General features: G+C 47.1%; 1 protein-coding gene across 10 annotated transcripts in view; it reads left to right on the top strand.

The window, feature by feature from the left end:
- Positions 1 to 20,477, top strand: part of EHMT1 (euchromatic histone lysine methyltransferase 1) — a 198,887-nt gene that overhangs the window by 108,677 nt on the left and 69,733 nt on the right. For 7 of the 10 annotated variants that reach the window (XM_087418683.1, XM_087418680.1, XM_087418682.1 and 4 more), the window contains 5 exons: positions 137 to 693; positions 8,467 to 8,644; positions 13,085 to 13,242; positions 13,579 to 13,767; positions 19,802 to 19,879. In XM_087418683.1, the coding sequence (XP_087274809.1) occupies positions 137 to 693; positions 8,467 to 8,644; positions 13,085 to 13,242; positions 13,579 to 13,767; positions 19,802 to 19,879 (1,160 nt within the window). The remainder of the gene's footprint in view (positions 1 to 136; positions 694 to 8,466; positions 8,645 to 13,084; positions 13,243 to 13,578; positions 13,768 to 19,801; positions 19,880 to 20,477) is intronic. The other 3 variants (XM_087418681.1, XM_087418678.1, XM_087418679.1) reach the window with 2 other exon arrangements.

Raw genomic sequence — 20,477 nt, 5'->3', positions numbered from 1 at the left:
GCTTGTTTGTACAGGAGATAAAATGGTTTTTTCTTACGCAGTTTAATGTAAACCAGTCAAAGAAATTGTAACTGTTGTGTTGGTGGTGTCATGGCAGGGCCGGCAGCAGCACTGATGGCTTCTCCTCTGTTTTCAGAGATATCTATGGCTGCTGATGAAGGCTCAGCAGAGAAGCAGGGAGGAGAGGCCCACACGGCCACAGACGGTGAAACCAATGGGTCTTGTGAGAAGAGCGATACCAGCAGTCACCTAAATGCAGTAAAGCACACTCAGGAAAATACAAAAGTCAGCCCACAGGAAGGTACCAATAAACTAACCCGAATAGCAGAAAATGGGATTTCAGAAAGAGACACTGAAGTGGGGAAGCAAAACCATGTCAGAGCTGATGACTTCACACAGACTTCTGTCATTGGGAGCAACGGATACTTCTTCAATAAGCCGTCCCTGCAGGAGCAGCCCTTGCGGATTACCAGCACTTTGGCTTCTTCACTTCCTGGTCATGCTGCAAAAACCCTTCCTGGAGGGGCTGGCAAAGGGAGGACTCCCAGTGCTTTTCCTCAGACGCCAGCCGCAGTGCCAGCCAACCTCGGGGAGGGGAGCAAAGACACAGAGGACAAGAAGCCTGTGGCCCCTGGCACTGACATCAAGGTTCACAGGGCACGGAAGACCATGCCGAAGTCCATCCTGGGCCTGGTAATGCTTCCCCGGCAGGATTCGATTGCCTTAGTGTCTGTCTTGCTGTTTTTTTTCTGTCTGTCTTTTTTGTGCATTAAGGAGAAAGGCCAATAAATGGCAGTGGTCATTCAACAGTGGTCACCTGTGGGCCTGTGAAGGGTTAGGAGATGCTGCTAATAGTTCTTTTGTGAGTGACGCAGCAGATGACCCCTCTCAGCCTGCTTTCTGGGCTTTGCCTTCTTATAGGTGCCCATTGCCCAAGTAGAGACGCGTTAGATACTTGCACAGAGACCATTCCTCGTCTGCTTTGGGCCTGGGGCTTTCACCCCAGCTTGGGAAGCTCAACACCCACCCCATCTCATTGGGAAATGAGTAGACATGAAGTTGGTTAGGTCCACAGTGCGACAGAAGGGAGGGGACAAAGGACCACATTGGAGACACACCCACGTCTCCATGCTCACACCAAGGCCCTAGGCTCACGGTTTTGCACTGAGAGCAGGCAGCGCCTCCCTAATTTACTGCCGAGTGAGTTGGCCTGTGCCACCACCATGGATCCTGTGGCTGTGCATGATGCGCTTTCTCAGAATGTCGGCAGTGTTGTGTTTTGCTCTCCCAGTTCTGTGTAGATTTGGCCAGGGATGAATTCTAGGGGTGCGGTCATATTCCCTTGGGGTTTCTTGGAGCTGGTGTTGCAGGTGAGCATTCTTTATTGTATTTTATTTTATTTTTTATTTATTATTATTATTATTTTTTTTTGTGAGGAAGATCAGCCCTGAGCTAACATCCGTGCTAATCCTCCTCTTTTTGCTGAGGAAGACCGGCTCTGAGCTAACATCTATTGTCAATCCTCCTCCTTTTTTTCCACCCCCCCAAAGCCCCAGTAGATAGTTGTATGTCATAGTTGCACATCCTTCTAGTTGCTGTATGTGGGACGCGACCGCAGCATGGCCGGAGAAGCGGTGCGTCGGTGCGCGCCTGGGATCCAAACCCAGGCCGCCAGTAGTGGAGCACGCACACTTAACTGCTAAGCCATGGGGCCGGCCCCTAGGTGAGCATTCTAAAGCTGGTCTGATTGTCCTTCACTAGGAGGTCATGTGAGGCTTCCTCTTTGCCACCCTCCAGGGCTGCTCACTCAGACCCTCCCCAAGGCCTGTCGGTGTGAGATGGCGTCTTCCCTCAGCTCTAGGAACATGCTTTGTACAGCTTTTCTTTCCATGGACGTGGATCTTCTGTCTCCTTGGACAGCTCCTCACCCGTTTTCCAGCTTTTGCAGTAGTTCTTTAGCACTTGACATTCTTGCTGTTCACTCCACATATTGATGTTTTTAATTTTGACAGTTATTTCTTTCATACCCGGTATCTCTGATTAGTTCTTTTAATTAAAATCTGTGTTCCTAGTTATATTCCATCTCACCCCTCAAAAGACATTGGTTGTAATTCTTTTATAGGCTCTGCTATAAAAGAGACTTTTCCACAGGTGGGAGTTCTGTGTGAACTTGGTACCTCTTGTTTGTGCTGATTTTCTGCTGAGGAGTGTGCTCATCTTTACTTCTGTGATTTTGTCTTGCCTGACTGTGAGCTCGCTGTGTTTTCTGTAGCCCCTGCAGTGATTGTTTAGGAGCTGTGGGTGCACTGTGGAGCTGGACTGCTGCCTCATGCCCATGCAGCGTTGGGGCTCCTGCCCCACCGGGGCCTCTACTGCCGCCTCACCATCTGTGCTTTTCTAGGGTAGCCAGGGCGGGTGCCCCCGATGCCTGCGTCCCACTGCTCAGCCTCACCCCTAGCCCAGCCCGCTGGCCCTGACTTGGCCTCCACCTTTTACAGTACTCTCTGTGCATGCCAAAACTTTAAAAGAATCATTGTGGATTCATGGGAAGCTGCAAAAATAGTACAGAGAGACCTTATGTACTCTTCACCCAGCTTCCCCTAGAGTAATATTTTGCGTAACCAGAGCTCAGTGTAGATTTATATGACCTCCCAGCAACTGCGAGACTCCCAGTTTCCCCTCAGAGTCACCCCGCCCATCCCTGACCCCACCTTCCATCTCTGTGGTCTGTTACTTCAAGCCTCTATAAGATGGGATTGTAGAGGAGGGGACCCTTGAGAGTGGCTTGTTTCACTCAGCACAGTTCCTTCCCTGAGACCAGCCATGTCGTAGCCATGGTTTCTTCCTCTGTGTGCTGAGGAGATTCCGTGGTGTGCACGTACCAGAGTCTAACCGCTCACCGCTTGAAGCACGTTGGGGGGGTTTCCAGTTTTTGGCTGTTACATTAAAGCTGCTCTGGACATGTATGTACACACTTTTCTTTGGGCATAAGTTTTCGTTTCTCTCTGTTAAATATCCAGGAGTATAATTGCAGGGTCATAGGGTAATTGGATATTTAGTTTTATAAGTAACTGCCAAACTATATTCCAGACAGGCCACAGCCTTTTTATGTTCCCTCCAGCAAGGTGTGAGCAATACAGTTTCTCACATTCTTGCCAGCATTTGGTATTGCTACTGTTTTTTATTCTAGCTGTGATATCTCATCATGGTTTTAATTGAACTTCCCTAATGACTGATGTTGTTGACATCTTTTTTTGTGCTTATTTGCCATCTGTATGTCCTTTTTTTTTTGGTGAGGAAGATCAGCCCTGAGGTAACATCTGCCAATCCTCCTCTTTTTGCTGAGGAAGACTGGCCGTGGGCTAACATCGATGCCCATCTTCCTCCACTTTATATGGGACGCCACCACAGCATGGCTTGCCAAGCAGTGCGTCGGTGCACGCCCGGGATCCGAACCGGCGAACCCTGGGCCGCCGCAGCGGAACACGCGCACTTAACCGCTTGTGCCACTGGGCTGGCCCCTGTATGTCCTTTCTGATGAAGTCTCTTTCATACCTTTTGCCTATTTTACAACTGCAGTCATGCATGGCTTAAAGACTGGAACATGTTCTGAAAAATGTTTTGGTAGGGGATTTTGTTGTCATGCGAACAATACAGAGTGAACTTACACAAACCTAGATGGCACAGCCTACTGCACCCCTGGGCTCTATGGCACTAATCTCACGGGACCACTGGCATATGTGTGGTCCATCATTGACGGAAATGTCGTTACGCGGCGCATGACTGTACGTGTTTTGTGAGCTTTGGGAGTCCTGGATATATGAACCCTTTGGCAGGTATTGGTTTGCACGTATTTCCTCCCAGTCTGTAGCTTGTTTTCATTCTTTCTAAAGGGTCTTTCACAGAGCAAAAGTTCTTCATTTTGATGAAGTCTAGTTTATCAAAAATTTTTTTCTTTTATGGCTTGTGCTTTTGGTGTCATGTCTAAGAACTCCTCACCTAGGCCTAGATCTCGCGATTTTCTCTACTTTTTAAAAAAGTTTCTTAGTTTTATATGAACTTTCACCACATGATTTTGAGTTAACTTTTTATTAGATGTCAGGTTTATGGTGAAATTCATATTTTGTCCCACTATTATTGATTTTAAAATGCATGTCAGAAATTTTACATTATTTATTGATCTCCTTTAAATTACACTTTTAGTTCATTACTACTCTTTCCAGGATTTTATTCTCATGTATTTTTATTCTTAAGGATCTTTTATTGTCACCCTGTCATATTCCTCTAGGGGACAAAAAGCAATTTGAAATTTAATTTTAAGAAATTTCTCTATGAGACTAATCTAAGTGTTAGCTTTGTTCTGGATTGAGTTATTAGGAGTGGTATGCAATCAATTGCAACACATACTATTTTGTTGGAAATTACTGAACATTCTCAGGCTGATCAGTTGTAGGGAAGGGTTTTGAGGCTTCAGAAACTCATTTCCTGAAGACTGTCTTGCCTGCTGCACACCCTGGAAACGTCATCTGCTCCCAGGGGTCCTTGTGGGAGGAAGGAGGAAACAGTCATGCCGAGAGGAAAGACAGAACCAGGACGGGCGGGGTCCCCGAAGTCCCCCTTTGGTATGGTGCCCACCTTGCTCCCAGGAGCCACTCGGCACCTGCAGCTCCAGACCCACCTGACCTGCCCTCCGGGTTCTCTGCCCCCCAAACACAGTTCAGTCTTGTTTGGTTTTCTTAGGAAACCGTGTTTTGTTGAAAATGATCTTTTAAAACCAGTCATTCCAATGATAAAATGAGTGTTGTAGGCTTATGATAATAGCCTGTTTTCCTTGTAAGAGTTCAAAATGCAGGTTTCTTCATGGCAGCATGGTCTAATGTCCCTGGCAGTGCAGAGGCAATTTGCTCCCCCGTACCCAGTGTTGGTCCCACAAAAAGCACCAGCACAGGGTTATACTCATCCACTGTTTGGGCAAAGAAGATGGAAGCTTCTGGAAGGGAACCTTTTTTTTTTCTGCATTGAAATGCTTGTTACTGTGGCCTCTGTTGAGACCTCTTTCCCTAATTGCACTGTACACACTCCAGGAGGCATCAGCACAGTGGCCCCTCAGCTTACCCCTTTTGCATCTGTGTCACCACATTCTCCCCATTTCCTTCCATACATACCCACTGATATTCTGTAGGTTCTGGGAAAAAGCTGAGGCCCTGTTCTCAGTCCGGTTAGGAGAGGTAGTTCTTAGTGCAGTAATTGTGCAAACTGTTCCGTTGCAACTGGAATTAAGTGCTGGAAGGAGAGGTAGGCTAGGCTGTGAGAACTCACACTGAGTGGACTCACTGAGTGGGCCTGGCTTGTGTGTCAGGGAGGGGCCACTGGGCAGAGGCCTAATAGTAGCCAGGGTGAGGAGGGGAGAGCCGGCACGCTGGGGGCAGAGAGGGCCAGCAAGGGCCAGACCTCGGTCACGGGGAGTGGTGTAGGCACCCCTCTCTGCCGCCTGTGACGCAGCAGTGCTACAGGTGTGACGTAGGTCCTCTCTCCGGGTCGGGGAGTGGCCAGGGTTCCAGCACGGCAGTGGGTGCCCCACTGTGAAGTCAAAGGCCAGCTTCTCTGCCTCTGTGGAAAGCAGATCTTGTCTCCTTCGTCTTTCTGCTTTGTGAGATAATAGAGCCCTAACAAAATCTAGAATCTTCACCAAAGGTCAGTGGTTCTTAGTTATTATTTTTTTTTTTTTTAGATTTTCAAATATAACATCTTAAAGGATTGGTTTTGTACCAAGTGAGAACTAGCCTCATGTAGCTGTTTCCTCCTCAGGTTTTATTTCTGCCTCTTATTTATGTGTACTTTAAAATCATATTTTGCGTTTGTCCACAAGCACTGGTCGAGGTTGGTAGCCACTGTGGGTTGCACAGTCTGCTTGGTGGTTTGTAGGAGACATAAAGGAGCAATGTCTGATTCCTGGGTTCAAACAGTGACTTCGTTAGAGACAAACCTGGCATATTTGACAAAGACTAAAGAGTTTTACAGAGCTAATGAGTTACAGTTAAACAGTGCTGTTTGTGTGGAGTGTGGGTTAATTGCACAGGTGTGGCGGGGAGCAGTTGTATTGGAGTTGTGCTTGGAGGAGGGAAGAGAGTCTTAATTGTTGGAGGGAGAAAAGGAAGGGCACTCCAGGGTGGAGCCACGTTCAGAGCCAGAGAGTTCAGGGCAGGAGAAATCTAGTTGCCACGGGCAGACAAGCTGGTGAGCTGAGGATGAGTGGACCCCACTGGGAGAAGTGGAGAAGAACTGCTGCAGCTGCGAGAGCTTGAGCCCAGGTGGGTTCCCAGGCCAGCCTGCAGGCACGGGCAGGCGTCTCCCTGATGTTAACGCAGGAGATAGGGATGCCTTTTTTTATTGTTGTAAAATACACATGACCTAACATGTACCATCTCATCCGTTTTAAGTGTCTAGTTCTGTGGCATTAAGCACACTCACATTGTTGTGTAACCACTGCCATCCATCTCCAGGACTTTCTCATCTTCCCAAACTGAAACTCTGTCCCTGTTAAACACTATCTCCCGGTTCTCTCCCCTAGCCCCTGGCACCACCATCCTACTTTCTGTCTGTATGGATTTGACTCCTCTAGATAACTCATGTAAATGGAGTCCTACAGGATTTGTCCTTCTGTGTCTGGCTTATTTCACTCAGCGTGATGTCCTCAGGGTTATTCCAAGTTGTAGCACGTGTCAGGATTTCTTTCCTTTTTAAAGCTGCCTAACATTCCATTGTACATTTTACCACATTTTGTTTATCCATTCATCTGTCCATGAACCCTTGGGTTGCTTTCACCCCTTGGCTAGTGTGAATAATGCTGCTGTGAACCATTGCATTGTGTACAAATAGCTGTTTGAGACTCTGCTTTCAATTCTTTTAGGTATATACCCAGAAGTGAAATTGCTAGATCATGTGGTAATTCTATGTTTAGCATCTTGAGGAACTGCCATACTGTTTTCCACAGTGGCTGCACCTTTTTTGCATTCCCACCAACAGTTCACAAGGGTTCCAGTTTCTCCACATCCTTGCCAACATTTGTTGTTTTGTTTTTTTTTTTAATTGAGATATAATTGACAATTTTCTTTCTTTCTTTCTTTTTTGATAGTAGCCATCCTAATGGATGTGAGCTGATAGATACCTCATTGTGGTTTTGATTTGCATTTTCCTGATGATTAGTGATGGAGCATCTCTTCCTGTACTTTTTAGCCATTTGTATATCTTCTTTGGAAAAATGTCTATTCAGATCCTGTGCCCATTTTTTAGTTGGGTTGGTTGTTTTGTTGTTGTTGAGTTGTAGAGTTCTTTATATATTCTGGCTATTAATCCCTTATCAGATGAGTGATTTGCAAATATTTTCTCCCATTCTATAAATTGCCTTTTCATTCTGTTGATTGTGTCTTTTGTTGCACAGAAATTTTAAATTTTGATGTAGTCTAACTTATCTGTTTTTTCTTTTGTTGCCTGTGCTTTTGGTGTCATATCCAAGATTCATTGCCAAATTCAGTGTCGTGAAGCTTTCCCCCTGTTTTCTTCTAAGAGTTTTATAGTTTTAGGTCTTTGATCCATTCTGAGTTAAGTTTTGTATATAGTGTGAGGTAAGGATCCAACTCCATTCTTCTGTGTGTGGATATCCAGTTTTCCAAGTACCATTTATTGAAGGATACTAATTTCTTCACTATTTATTGCACCTACTGTGTGCACAATAAAATTTGGTTAAATTGAATTTGATTTGAGATCAAACTATGTCAAAACTTCAAGGAAGCAAACGGAGGGGAGAGCGTTAGTGATGTCTGGGCTCTGGAACGAGGCGGGGCCATGAATGGGTCCTAGTGGTGTGGCGTCGGTATCACAAGCTGCCGGAACCCTGGAAGGCTGAGGCTGAAGACAGATTTAGGAGATAAGCAAAACTGTGAGCAGAAGACGGTTTAAAAATGTAGCGTGATTATCTGTTGTGGCATAGCTCCCATTTGGGGGGTGTTGCACAGTGTAGCCAAGATAAACTGTGAAAGCTCTGTCTGAGAGGTTTCCATGCTGCCCATTTTGAGTATTTTTTAACTTAGTAATATTTTGTTACCTAAGTCGAGTTGGCAAGCTCTTTCTGTAAAGGGCGGGGTAGAAAACGTTTCAGGTTTTGTGTGCCACGTATGGTCACTGCTGCTGCTGCTTCCTTCTTCTTCCTCCCTTTATAAATGTAGACACCATTCTTCACTTGTGGATGCTGACCCGTCTCACCTGAGGGGTAGCCAGGCATGCGTGCCTTAGTGCCACGTGCTTCCGTGGTGACAGCAGGTTTTCGAACTTTTTCCTCTCTCTTGGTAACTCACCTCTTGGTTGAGGGGAATTCATGGGGAAAGGAGCTGTGTTTTGGGGGGCATGTTGTTTCAATGACCATCCGCTTGTGCATAATTATAGTGATTAATTGTCTTTGTTTTGAAGCATGCAGCCAGTAAGGATCCCAGAGAAGTTCGAGAAGCTCGAGATGAGGAGCCAAAAGAGGACATCAATAAAAACATTTCTGATTTTGGACGACAGCAGCTTTTACCCCCCTTCCCACCCCTTCATCAGTCGCTACCTCAGAATCAATGCTACGTGGCCACCACAAAGTCACAGACAGGTAAAAAGAGGCGCAGCAGCATGTGTGTGTCGCGAACCTGCGCCTTGCCAAACTAGTCTGTCTGACTGTGGTGCACGTGTGCTCTGGATGACTGTGGCTGGAGCCGGAGGCCCTCCTGTGCTCTCGTGAGCCTGCAGAGGGATGTCGGGCCTCTGCTCTAAAACCTCGTCTCATGCCTGCGTTGATTTCTTCCTTTGTTTTCAGTCTCAGGATGAAGATTGTTTTCATTACTAAGATCTTACTGCCTTGGTCTAATCGGGTAGAAGACTCTCTGGATTTGAGACCTCTCCCAGTGTATAACTTAGGTGCTGTTGGGAACATCGTGGCCTATTGAGGAGACCTTTGGGTTCAGGTTGTGGAGAGCTGTGGTTTGGTTCTAGCCCTGTTACCAACCACGCGCCTGTGGGCTATTATCCTTGCTCTTCTTCTTTTTTTTTTCTTTTTTAATAATTTTATTTGTTTATTTATTTTTTCCCCAAAGCCCCAGTGGATAGTTGTATGTCATAGCTGCACATCCTTCTAGTTGCTGTATGTGGGACGCGGCCTCAGCATGGCCGGAGAAGCGGTGCGTTGGTGCGTGCCCGGGATCCGAACCCGGGCAGCCAGCAGCAGAGCGCACGCACTTAACCGCTAAGCAACGGGGCCGGCCCTATCCTCGCTCTTCTAGCTCGTTTCTGTTTGTGGTCAGTTGGGGGAGTGGATGGACATTTGATTCCTTACTGGGGCCTTTTGCATGAGGTGGGAGCTGCATGAGTAGCCCCACAGGGAGGATGCTGGTGTGGGGGTGCCTTGAGTGAGGGGCCTCCCTCTCGAGCCTCTAGGACACAATTCCTACAGAGATGAGGTGCTCCCTCCAGTGCAGAAAGGCCCTTACTGTGAGGCTGTTATGCATGTCGGGTGGAGACTCGCAGACACGGGCGAGGTCAGCCTGGTGCTAGGCATGCTGGGGGCTGTCCACCTGAAAGGCTGGATTGGGGAGTATTACCCTGTGATAAGTGTATGTCTTCTTCTGGACTTTTAAAGTACTTTTTATTTGGGGTCCGGCACCATGGCTTAGTGGTTAAATTAGGCACACTCTACTTCTGGGGGCCGGGTTCGTGGGTTTGGATCCCGGGAGCAGACTTACACCACTCGTCAGCCATGCTGTGGCAGGGACCCACATACAAAATAGAGGAAGATTGGCACAGACATTAGCTCAAGACGAATCTTCCTCAGCAAAAAAAAAAACCCAAAAAACAAACCTTTTTATTTGTAAGTAATTTCAAACTTCCAAAACAGTTGCAGAAATTCTGCAAGAATTCCTGTGTCCTCCCCCGTTTTACCACATGTGCGTAGTTGTGCCTCCCCCCCTTAAAACTTTTTATTTCTGAAACATGAAGGTAAATTGCAGGCATTGGGCCCTTTGACCTCTAAATACGTCAGTGTTCTTTCCTAAAAATAACAATGTAATGTCCCTAAAAATAAAGACATTCAGTTAGATAACTGCAGCACAGTTATCAAAATCAGGAAATTAACTTTGCTGCAATACTGTTATCTAGTCTTCATGCCTTGTTCACTTTTGCCAGTTGCCCTGTTAATGTCCCTTCCAGCACAGGGAAACATTTCTGGTCCAGGTTCCAGTCGAGGGTTCTACGGGTCACTTAGTGCTGTGTTTTGTTAGTCTCCGTTAATCTGGAACATTCCTCGTGTGCGTTTGCTGCTGTTGCCCCTGGTCAGGCTCAGGTGGTGGAACGTCACCAAGGGGCGTGTGTCCTCAGTGCGTCTCCTGGGGTGTGCGGTGGCCATTTGTCCCTCCACGGCTAGGCTGGGTCTGCAGGTCCCTCGGTCAAAAACCTGCTGTTCCTCAAATTGTGGTCAGTGTGTGTCCTGGAAGGGGTACTTTGAGGCTCTGCACATGTCTTGCTTCTCCTCACATCCCACCCGGTGGCTTCAGCATCTGAGGACGCCCACCCAGACTAATTACCACAGGGTGGGTTCCTGACTCCGTCACTCCCCCTTCACTTATTAGTGGAGTTTCTGCTGGAAGGAAGTGCTTCACATTCCCATCCGTGTATCTGTCTGTTTATTTTTAAGTATTGACTTGTGGATCCTTATTTAGTCTCTGGGCTCTAATCTGTCACCATCATTATCCAGTTGTCCCAGTTTGCCCCTCCGGCTGGTTCCCGAGTCCTCTGATGTGACCCCTTTGCTGGGTGAGGACTTTCTGCCTCAGCCAGAGGGTCCCGGCTCATCCTGTCCTTCCCCGGTCTAGTCTGGAATTGGCCGTCTCTCCAGGAAGCCCTCCTTCTGTTTATTGGAGCATGGTAGTTAGAAAAAAAGATCAGTCTGCCTTCCCCCGCCCCAACTTTTTGCCTGTTTTGACTCAGTATTACTTGTTTCAAACAGTTAAACCAGGCACTTTGCAAAACTCTGTGGAATTATACACGCATGTGTGTAAGGATTGACAAGTATTGTCACAAGTCAGTGTTTCTGTTAATGTGTTAAGATTTTTCCTATTTTGGCTTTGTTATTTCATCTTTTTAATGTAAGTTTTCTAAGAAGAAATGCTCAGTATGTTTAGCAGTTTCCCACAAAAATTAACCCTTTGCACCCTTCTTCGTTTCCTTACTTGGAAGCTGGAAATGGGGCTTAACTGACTCACTGTTCAGGACAGTGAGTCAGCCTCGCGCCATGGGTGCACCCTCAGCGGTGCGCTGAGCTTGGTCTGTGCTGACAGGCGTGCCCCCAGCCCAGCTGCTCCTAGTGCCGTCACCTCCAGGGAGGGTACAGAAGTCAGTTTCTCTGCCTGCAGAGGGGAGCGCCATCATGGCCACCTTACCTGATTGCAGAATTGCTGGGGTGCCTGTCAGTATCTGGGGAGAGGCAGGGGCAGGTGTCCGGGATGGGGTGGGACACATGCGGTCCACTAGATGTGCCGGGTGTGAATGTGGCCCTTTGTGACAGTGTCTTTGCAGACCGGGAGTGGTCTGTCCACTTTATTCTTCAGGCCTCACTCCTTCCTCTGCCCGTTAGTGCTGTCTTCCCCGTGGGTGGGGTGTTGGAGCTGTTGCAGAAGAGAGGTACCTCAGAAAGTTTAAGATTCCAGCTCATCTCTTGTTACCGATATTTTTAAGTTACTGTGGTGATGATCCCAGAAGGTTCTGTTCTTTTCCATCCTGCTGCACCACAAGAAGGAGACATGAGCAGAGTCACACGTAGGTGACAAAGCGCATTTTACTCTCCCTGCTATGATTGCAGAGGACTTGTATCTCAGCCTGGCTCGCCTGTCCCTGCGGCCCAGTCGTCTTGTTCTAGCACTTGGTGGACAGAGCTGTGCTTCCTCGTGACGAGTTACGTGCTCAGAGCAGCCCCCAGTGAACATGCTGCGGGACCGCATGGGCGATTGTCCTAAGTGTCCTGTGTGTCCCCAGTGCCTGCAGTCACTGGGCACCCCCTCACCCCAGGGCTGAGGCACACCTAGTGTCCACCACGCCGTGTGCTTATGGGGCTGTCAGCATGACGCACGCAGTGTTTACAGTCCACGCTCGTGCATATTCTTCCAACATTCTTTTTCTACATTTTGTAGAACTAAAACATAAGGTAATTTTTTCAGCCCTTTAGTAGAGTTCCTCTATGTGAAAGCAATGGTTTTCAGATTATTATTAAACCCTGAAATTTTTTTTTAAATAAAATATTTAGGAAGCCTCATTCTGTAAAACCAGTCAACCTGGAGTGCTTCATCCAGAATGGGATTGGGGGCCCTGAGCTCCCATTCAGTCTCCCCGCCATGGCCGCTTGTCTGAAAACGTGCTCCAAGACCCCCAGATGTTTGTTTCTCTCCATCGTCCCTTTCCTCACCCTCATGTACCTCGATAATTTGCTGGGCCGTAGCTTCAAGGGCTTCTTTCCCTTCAGTTTGAGGGCGGTTGAGTGAGGAGGCGGGTGATGGGGAAAGGGTCCCGGTGGTAATGGACTGCGGTCACTGTTGTGTGGTCGTGCTTTAGAGGTGGACACGTCTAGAGACTGTGTGACTGATTTCTTGTTGTGGGTGAGAGAACAGAGTCTCAGGAAGGCCGACGTAGCCCCATCCCAGGGACTGGCAGGGAGGCCCCCCTTCCTCTCAGCTTCGTTCTTGCCACCACGCTGCGCATGTTCAGAGGCGAGGACTGGGTGCATGAGGCGCTACAGGGCCCTGGGGCTACCGGTGGGTGGGTTCTCCTGCCTGCGGGGGTTGATCATGCTGCCATCTGTACAGCTCAGGGTTTCATTGTGAATAAAACAAATGATCTGTGAGATACTTTCAGCTTTCCCTGTGTAGTTTAGGGCAAGTAAGAAATAGCTATCACTGTGTGGCATGCTATGACTTTGGTAATCAGATTTGTGAACTGTCACGTACCTTTAAAAGCACTTGAATGTGTTTCTTTTCCTTTCTTGTCCCCTTTTGACTTTTTTTTTTTTTAGCTTGCTTGCCTTTTGTTTTAGCAGCTGCAGTATCTCGGAAGAAAAAACGAAGAATGGGAACCTATAGCCTGGTTCCTAAGAAAAAGACCAAAGTTTTAAAACAGAGGACGGTGATTGAGATGTTTAAGAGCATAACTCATTCCACTGTGGGTTCCAAGGTAAGGGGGAGGCTTGTGTTATTTGTACGTGTGCTTGGAAATGTGAGTCTGTGTCCAGGACCTCTTTGGCCAAAAGAGCACCATATGAGGTTGTCGGTAATTTGGATGACCTCGGTCCCTTTTGAAGCAACCCAGGCCTAAAGTGCATCTACTCGGGGGCGCAGTCTCCTGTCCAGGTGGGTCATTGGAGGCCTCCTCACGCAGCCTGCCACCTGCTGGGCTCTTTGCCTGCGGTAGTCGCCGCGTCCAGTCCTGCAGGCCACGCCTTGGTGAAGTTAGCAGGTTGTTCCTGATGCTGGGGTTCTGCGTGATGGATGTACCCCTGCCGTGTTCCAGGGTGAGAAGGACCTGGGCGACAGCACCCTTCATGTGAATGGGGAGAGCTTGGAGATGGATTCAGAGGAGGAAGACTCAGAGGAGCTCGACGAGGACGAGGATCAAGGAGCCGAGCAGGCCGCTGTGTTTCCCACGGAGGACAGCAGGACTTCTAAAGAGAGCGTGTCGGAAACGGACCGCACTCAAAAGGTAGGCCTTTCTCACTTCCTTGGTGAAGAGAATAACAAGGTGGACCGTCCCTCCTGAGGATGAGCAGTCTGGCCACTCCTAGGCTACGTACTTCTGACTTGGATTTTTGTGTTTTATTTCTCTTGAATTTTTAGATTAGTTTATTTTCATCAGAGAAGTGTTTGTCTTCCGTACAGCATCCATTGAAGTAAACGTCTTGAGCTTTTTTTAGGCTCTAGATTCACAGGAATAAATCGATGGAGGACTGTGTGCCAGTAAGGCTGCTTGCCCTTGGCCTTGTGGGACATACCTCCTTCTGTCCTGGGCCTTCTTCACAGGGGCAGCTCTCTTTCTCCTGCAAGTGAGGGGCTGACACTGGGGAGGCCTCAGTCCTCCTGGTTGGAGTGAGCATCCAGGGCTGCTGACCGGGCCTGTGGAGAGGTTATGGGCAGTCTGTTAACGCCCAGTGTATCCCGGGGATAGGGGCCAGGCATGTCCTTGTTTTGAACGCTTCATCCGTGTCCCCCTGAGACCGAGCTCTGGGAGGCCGCAGTGCAGTGGCCCCTGCTGGCTAGGCACTGTCTGTAGGTGGTCCTGGGGCACGACACTGGGCACAGACCTGAGTAGAATGATGGTGACCTCTGGGCTTGTGTTGATGCTCTCTCAGTCCTGAGAGGGATGGAGAGACGGGAGTTGAGAATCAGGCTGGCGTGGATACCTGGTTGCGATTTTACTGTTCCGCGTAGCAGACTTTTTTGAGAGAACTTTTGACCGTCTTTATTTAAGGTGGACTGTTATATCTAATGAGTTATTCTGAAACTAAGAGTAGGCAGAGAAGTTCCAGGTGAGTTCATTAAATAGTGACTTGTTGGAAATGTATAATTTTGTCGATTAGCTTTTTACACTTCGAGTCAGCTCTGTGCTCTGTAGATACGGCCTTGACGTGTGTAAAGCATTTTCTTTCAGCCCTCAGAGTTTGGGGGGTGTCTTTTCTTAGTGTTGCTTAAATTTCAAATTCGTTTTTAGCCAGTTAATGCCTGTTCTACTTTTTTTTTTTTTTTAAACAGTTTTATTTATTTATTTATTCAGCCCTGAGCTAACATCCATGGTAATCCTCCTCTTCTTGCTGAGGAAGACCAGCTCTGAGCTAACGTCTATTGCCAAGCCTCCTCCTTTTTTTTTCCCCCAAAGCCCCAGTAGATAGTTGTATGTCATAGCCTCACATTCTTCTAGTTGCTGTATGTGGGACGTGGCCTCAGCATGGCCGGAGAAGCGGTGCATGGGTGCGTGTCCGGATCCGAACCCGGGCCGCCAGTAGTGGAGCGCACACACTTAACCACTAAGCCATGGGGCCGGCCCTATTCTACTTTTTTTTAGCAGGTTTTTGGGCAAATTTTAAAATGTTGTCCCCAGCTCTTAAGGTAATTATTCAAAAGTAAATTAGTGGAAAATGCTAACATTAGAGATTTAAAGGGAATTTGAAATTTATTTATTTATTTTAAAATATCATTTATTAGTTTTTTCCCTTTCCTATAGAGAAGTGTAAGGAAGAAGCCAACAGCATCCTAACTCTTGTGGTGGCTTTTACATGGTGATTACAACAGACGTGGCCATGCTCATGTCCTGTAACCAGGAGTCTTACTCTCCACGCCCTGCTTCTTCGCTTAACTTGGCTGATGGCCACAGCACGCTGCCGGGTCTGCCCATCCTTTGACAGGCTGTGTGCTCCACTGCACACGTCACCCATGCTCTGGGCACCAGCAACCGTAGGGGCCTTCATTGTCACGCTTCCTGGAGTATAATCGTGGGTAACGCGTGTGATCTGCACTTAGAAGGTAAATGTCGGCCTGCCAGATCACCCGTGCGTTTATGCCTCCTGCCTGCGGTAGCTGAGAGGGGTGGTTTCCTCACCTTCCCCAGCAGTCAGCATGATTGGAATTTCAGTGTTTAACTGAAGTTCTGAGTGGGGCTGGGCTCCACTCAGTATTTGTTGTTGATCACTGGCCATCAGTATTTGTTGTTCTTTGAGCCACCTGCTAAATATCCTTTGCCCGTTTTTCTCCTGGCTTGTGCATCTTTTAAAAACGTGGTCTTAGGAGCTTTGTGTAAATATGTAAATGTCGAGTTTCTCTGTTGCTCTCATGTGAGCTGTGGTTACTTTCCAGGTGGTGGTTGGTCTCTAGCCTTGCTTGTGATGTCAGAACCCACGGGGACTAGTCTATTTCTTTATGATTTCTGGGTTCTACGTTCTAATTATGATAAACAGACCTTTCTTACTCGTGATTTTGAATAAATTGATATAAGCCATCTTCTAATACTTCATTGATTTCTTCTTTATGTATTAATATTTGATTCATGTAGAATTTATTTTGTGATAAAATGTGAGGTAGATACACTCAAAATGGGTGAGTTTTCTGGTGTATAAATTATATCTCAATGAAGGTTTTTAAACAGCATTTGAGGTCAGGTCCCATGGTTTCCTTCAAAGCGTTAGCCCATGTGTTGCACCATTCGTTGACTGACATTTCTGTCCCCTACTGATTTAAAATGCCACCTTTATCCTATACCATATGGCATATGAATTTGAGTCTATTTCTGGATTCTCTATTTTGATCGAGATCTCTTGTCTTCCAGAGAGAATCTAGACACTGCATATCTCTGAACAATAACACTGCATAGGGCCCTCAGCTCCTAGCCGGAGTCTGTAGCTGGGCCTGGTGACCAGAGTGGCGTCATGTTGGGTCAGGGTCCCCTGCTTGCCCCCGGCCCGCTGAGCCCCTGCCCGCCCTGTGTGAGCTCTTCCTGGCTCACTTACGGTTCAGCTCAGACTCCACGATGTCGGCAGATACCCTTCTCTTTCTGATTTCCTCAGTTTTTCAACTTACACCTTACTCCTTGTAGCTGTCATAGGGCAGTTATCAAGTGACCCCTTGTAAAGTAACTGTTATTCCTTCCTTTACAGTCACTTTATAGGAGTTTTGGAAGGAACTGGAGTTAAGTTGTTAGTGTGCCTATTTTAATTGGTAGTTTCATTGCTCAGTCTTTTTAAGATAAAAAACTACCCACTAAAATTTAAAGATAACTTACATTAAATAAAGCTGACTAAAGATATCAGAATCCTACAAAAAAGATTATACTTAATGGTGAAAATTTTAAAGCATTTCTAATATCAGTGATAAAAAGAGGGAGGGTTTGCCACTTTCTCCCCTAACAGGAACACTGCAGCTCCGTCATTCTTGCTGCGATGCTGTAGGATGAGAACCAGAAGGAAACATTAACATTTAAAAGGACAAGGGAGGGCCGGCCCCGTGGCTTAGTGGTTAAGTGCCCGAGCTCCGCTACTGGCGGCCCGGGTTCGGATCCCTGGTGCGCACCGACGCACCGCTTCTTGGGCCATGCTGAGGCCGCGTCCCACATACAGCGACTAGAAAGATGTGCAACTGTGACATACAACTATCTGCTGGGGCTTTGGGGAAAAAAAAGGAGGAGGATTGGCGATGGATGTTAGCTCAGGGCCGGTCTTCCTCAGCAAAAAGAGGAGGATTGGCATGGATGTTAGCTCAGGGCTGATCTTCCTCACAAAAAAATAAATAAATAAAAAAAATAAAAGGACAAGGGAGAAGCGTTTGCTGAGAATGTAATCATCCATCTAAAAAAATCCAAGAAAACCAGCTGAAAAACTGCTATAGCTAGTAAGCTGACATATATGCGACGAGACCTGAACCTCCTGTCTTCATGTGTAGTTGCAATAGCCAATTAGAAAAGGTAATGACAGCAATGTCAGTAATATCAATACATGCCTGGGGATCTTTTTTAACTTTTCTAAGTAGAAAATGTTAGGATATGCGAACATACAGAATAGTGAACAGTCGTCAACACTTGGCTAGTCTTGTTTACGCTTGCATGGATTGTCTTGAAGCAGAGATTTCAGTGTGGATCTTTAAAAGATAAGGACTCTTTGAAAAACAAAACCATGGTATCACACCTAAACATTAGCTGTAATTCTTTACTGTCACCGGAGTACTGTGCAATAAATTTAATAAGAAATGTCTGTTACCTGAGAGGAAAACTGTAAAACTTTGCTGAAAGAGGTTAAAAAAAAGACGTAAGTTCGTGGAAAGACCCGTTATTTGTCTGAATGAGAAGATCTTTTGTTTTATTCTCCCTGTGTTATCCGTAAGTTCGGAACAGTCCTCATCAGAATCCTAACAGGACTTTCTGTAGAACAGCTGACGTGGGAAAGAACAGGGAACAGGACAGTAGTAGCAATCCCGGAGTGTGACTAAAACGGGGGGTTTGTGCGGCAACAGGATAGCAGTGGCGGTGGAATAGGGGTCCATCACACGCCTGTTTGTACGAAGATAGAGTCTATTGTAAGAATGGGGTTTTCAATTTGTGGTCAAGGGATCATGAACTTTTCAATAAATGTTATTGGGACAACTGTCTGTTCTTTTGGGGGAAAAATAGAGGTTAGCTCTTGCATCATGGCACATAAGAAGTGTAAACTGCATTCTGGAATTTGATGGTGTGATGGTTGTGCAACTCTGAATATACTAAAAACCACTGAATTGTGCACTGAACAGATGAATTTTAGGGTAGGTAAATTATCTCGGTAAAGCTGTTATATAAAAAAGTAAATTCCAGAAGATTTAGTGTCAACACAAAATATTGAACTGTGGAAGAGAATGTTGGAAATTATTTCTCTAATCTCAAACGAGGAAGGCCTTCAAGTGCAAGACACAAACCCAGAAGTCACGAAGGGAAAGATGGACACGTTTGACTTGTCCAGATAAAAATCTCTAAAGTTTTATATAAGAAGAAATAGCAGAAGCAAAGCTTAAAAAACTTGGTAGGAAAAATATTTATAACATATTTTGCAGACAAAGGATTACTATCCTGCATGTGTGTAGCTTCTACAAATTAATAAGAAAGCCAGGACCCAATAGAAATATGGACTGAGGATATGGTCAGGCCAGACCTAGTGGAAGAAATAAAGTGTGACGAAGTTACGGAAGACACTCAGTTCCTCTTCTACTTGGGGAATGAAGACCCAGGCAGCCATGCGACCCCTTTGCAGGGCTGGTGGTGCCTTTGTGGGTGTTGCTCCTGGCAGCATTCCTGGAACACCACGTCTAGAGTGTTCTATGCAGAGAATAGCATGTCTGTCGATTTGTCTCAGAGGGTCTGGCTTGTCTAGAACACAACGTTAAGGTGAAATTGCAGGGTGCTCATTGATCGTGGAATGCCACGTGCAGCGCCACAGTGTGTGTGACCACATCCCTGCTCCAGGGAGTGGGTGGGAAAGGGCAGATGGGTACTCACATGTATTTTAGCATCATTTGCAATGAAAATGTGTTTGTGTATTACCTGTGTGGTTAGCAAAGATAAATACAAAAGACAAAATAAGATATTTCAATTGTTCTATATGGAAAGAATTCCAAAAAGTATTTTTGTTTGGAAGAGAGTAGCGTTCACAGAAGTGTGTTTGGTACTCTGCCGTCCGTACAGACAGAAGCACACTCTTGCGTCCAGGCAGACATTGGCTGCAGGTACCATGAGCAGCGGCAGCGAGATGGCCCTGGGGCTGGCTGGGACCTGGGGGGTACGTTTTGCATTTTTTATTATTTTGTGGACTCTGAAAATCTTTTTACTGTGTGTGTTTTGTTACTTTTTAATTGCATTCTACCACACATAAAATGGATCAAGTGCACTAATCTTGAGCGTACAATTGATGACCTCTTACACTCCAGAGGCACCAGAGGAGGTGCCTTCCAGATCACTTGTAGATCAGTATACAGATCTATACGTCCAGGTCAGTATAGAAATACGGTAAAGGAGCAGCCTGCCTGGGATGGGGGCTTTCAGGGGAGCAGGAGGGGCCTGGAGCTGGCACTTGGTCGTTCCTTGGACAGAGACAGCGTCCAGCCCCCTGCACGTGCATCTCCAGCGTTCACTGCCAGTGTGTTTGGTAAAATGTATTTTTGATTGAATCACCTGCCACTGAAGGGTCTCATTAGTTTCTGTTTTCTTTTTGGCTTATCGTGCGGCTGGTCAGATGGATGGCGAGTCTGAAGAGGAGCAGGAGTCGGTCGGCACTGGGGAGGAGGAGGAGGATGGAGACGAGTCTGATCTGGTAACCTCAGCGTTGCATTCTACTTCATGTTTTATAGCAGAGTAAATACAGGAGACGCTGTGGACTGACCAGTCCCTCACTTAGCCGTCATTCATTGCGCTTTAGTGTGGGTTTGGAAGCCAGGGCCACGACTATGGCCAGGCAGATCTGGTCCTGGCCCTTGGAAGGGAGCACGAGAGACGCCCGTGCAGAGAGCCGAGGGAGATGGGCCCAGGGTGGGCAGGGCAGGCGAGAGGGCCATCCCGGTGGGTGGTGGGGCTTAGGGGAAGGGGTCTGTTGTCCCTCGTGTGTGGTTGGACGGGGCAGGAGCTGGCCGCAGTGACAGCAGCCGTGAGTCTGCCTCTGTGACTGATGTGAGAGGGAAGGAAGGAATTGAGGTGTCTGAGATAGACCTGGCGGACCTTTTGGTGGGCTGGATGTCACGTGGAGGTGAGGGATAGGAGTGAGTATGTTATTAGTGGTCAGCCAAGTGGAGACGTCCTGGAGGCACGGGCCAGAGGACAGGGCCGGGGGTCCAGGCCTGGGAATGGGGAGCATGGGGGAAGAGCACAAGGCCCCAGGATGGAGCCCGGGGAAATGTCCCGTAGGTGAGCATTAA

The sequence above is a fragment of the Ceratotherium simum genome, chromosome 29 (genome assembly GCF_057802395.1).
Source record: "Ceratotherium simum simum isolate JZ-2026a chromosome 29, ASM5780239v1, whole genome shotgun sequence".
NCBI lineage: Eukaryota > Metazoa > Chordata > Mammalia > Perissodactyla > Rhinocerotidae > Ceratotherium > Ceratotherium simum.
This window is presented reverse-complemented; position numbering and strand designations above follow the sequence as displayed.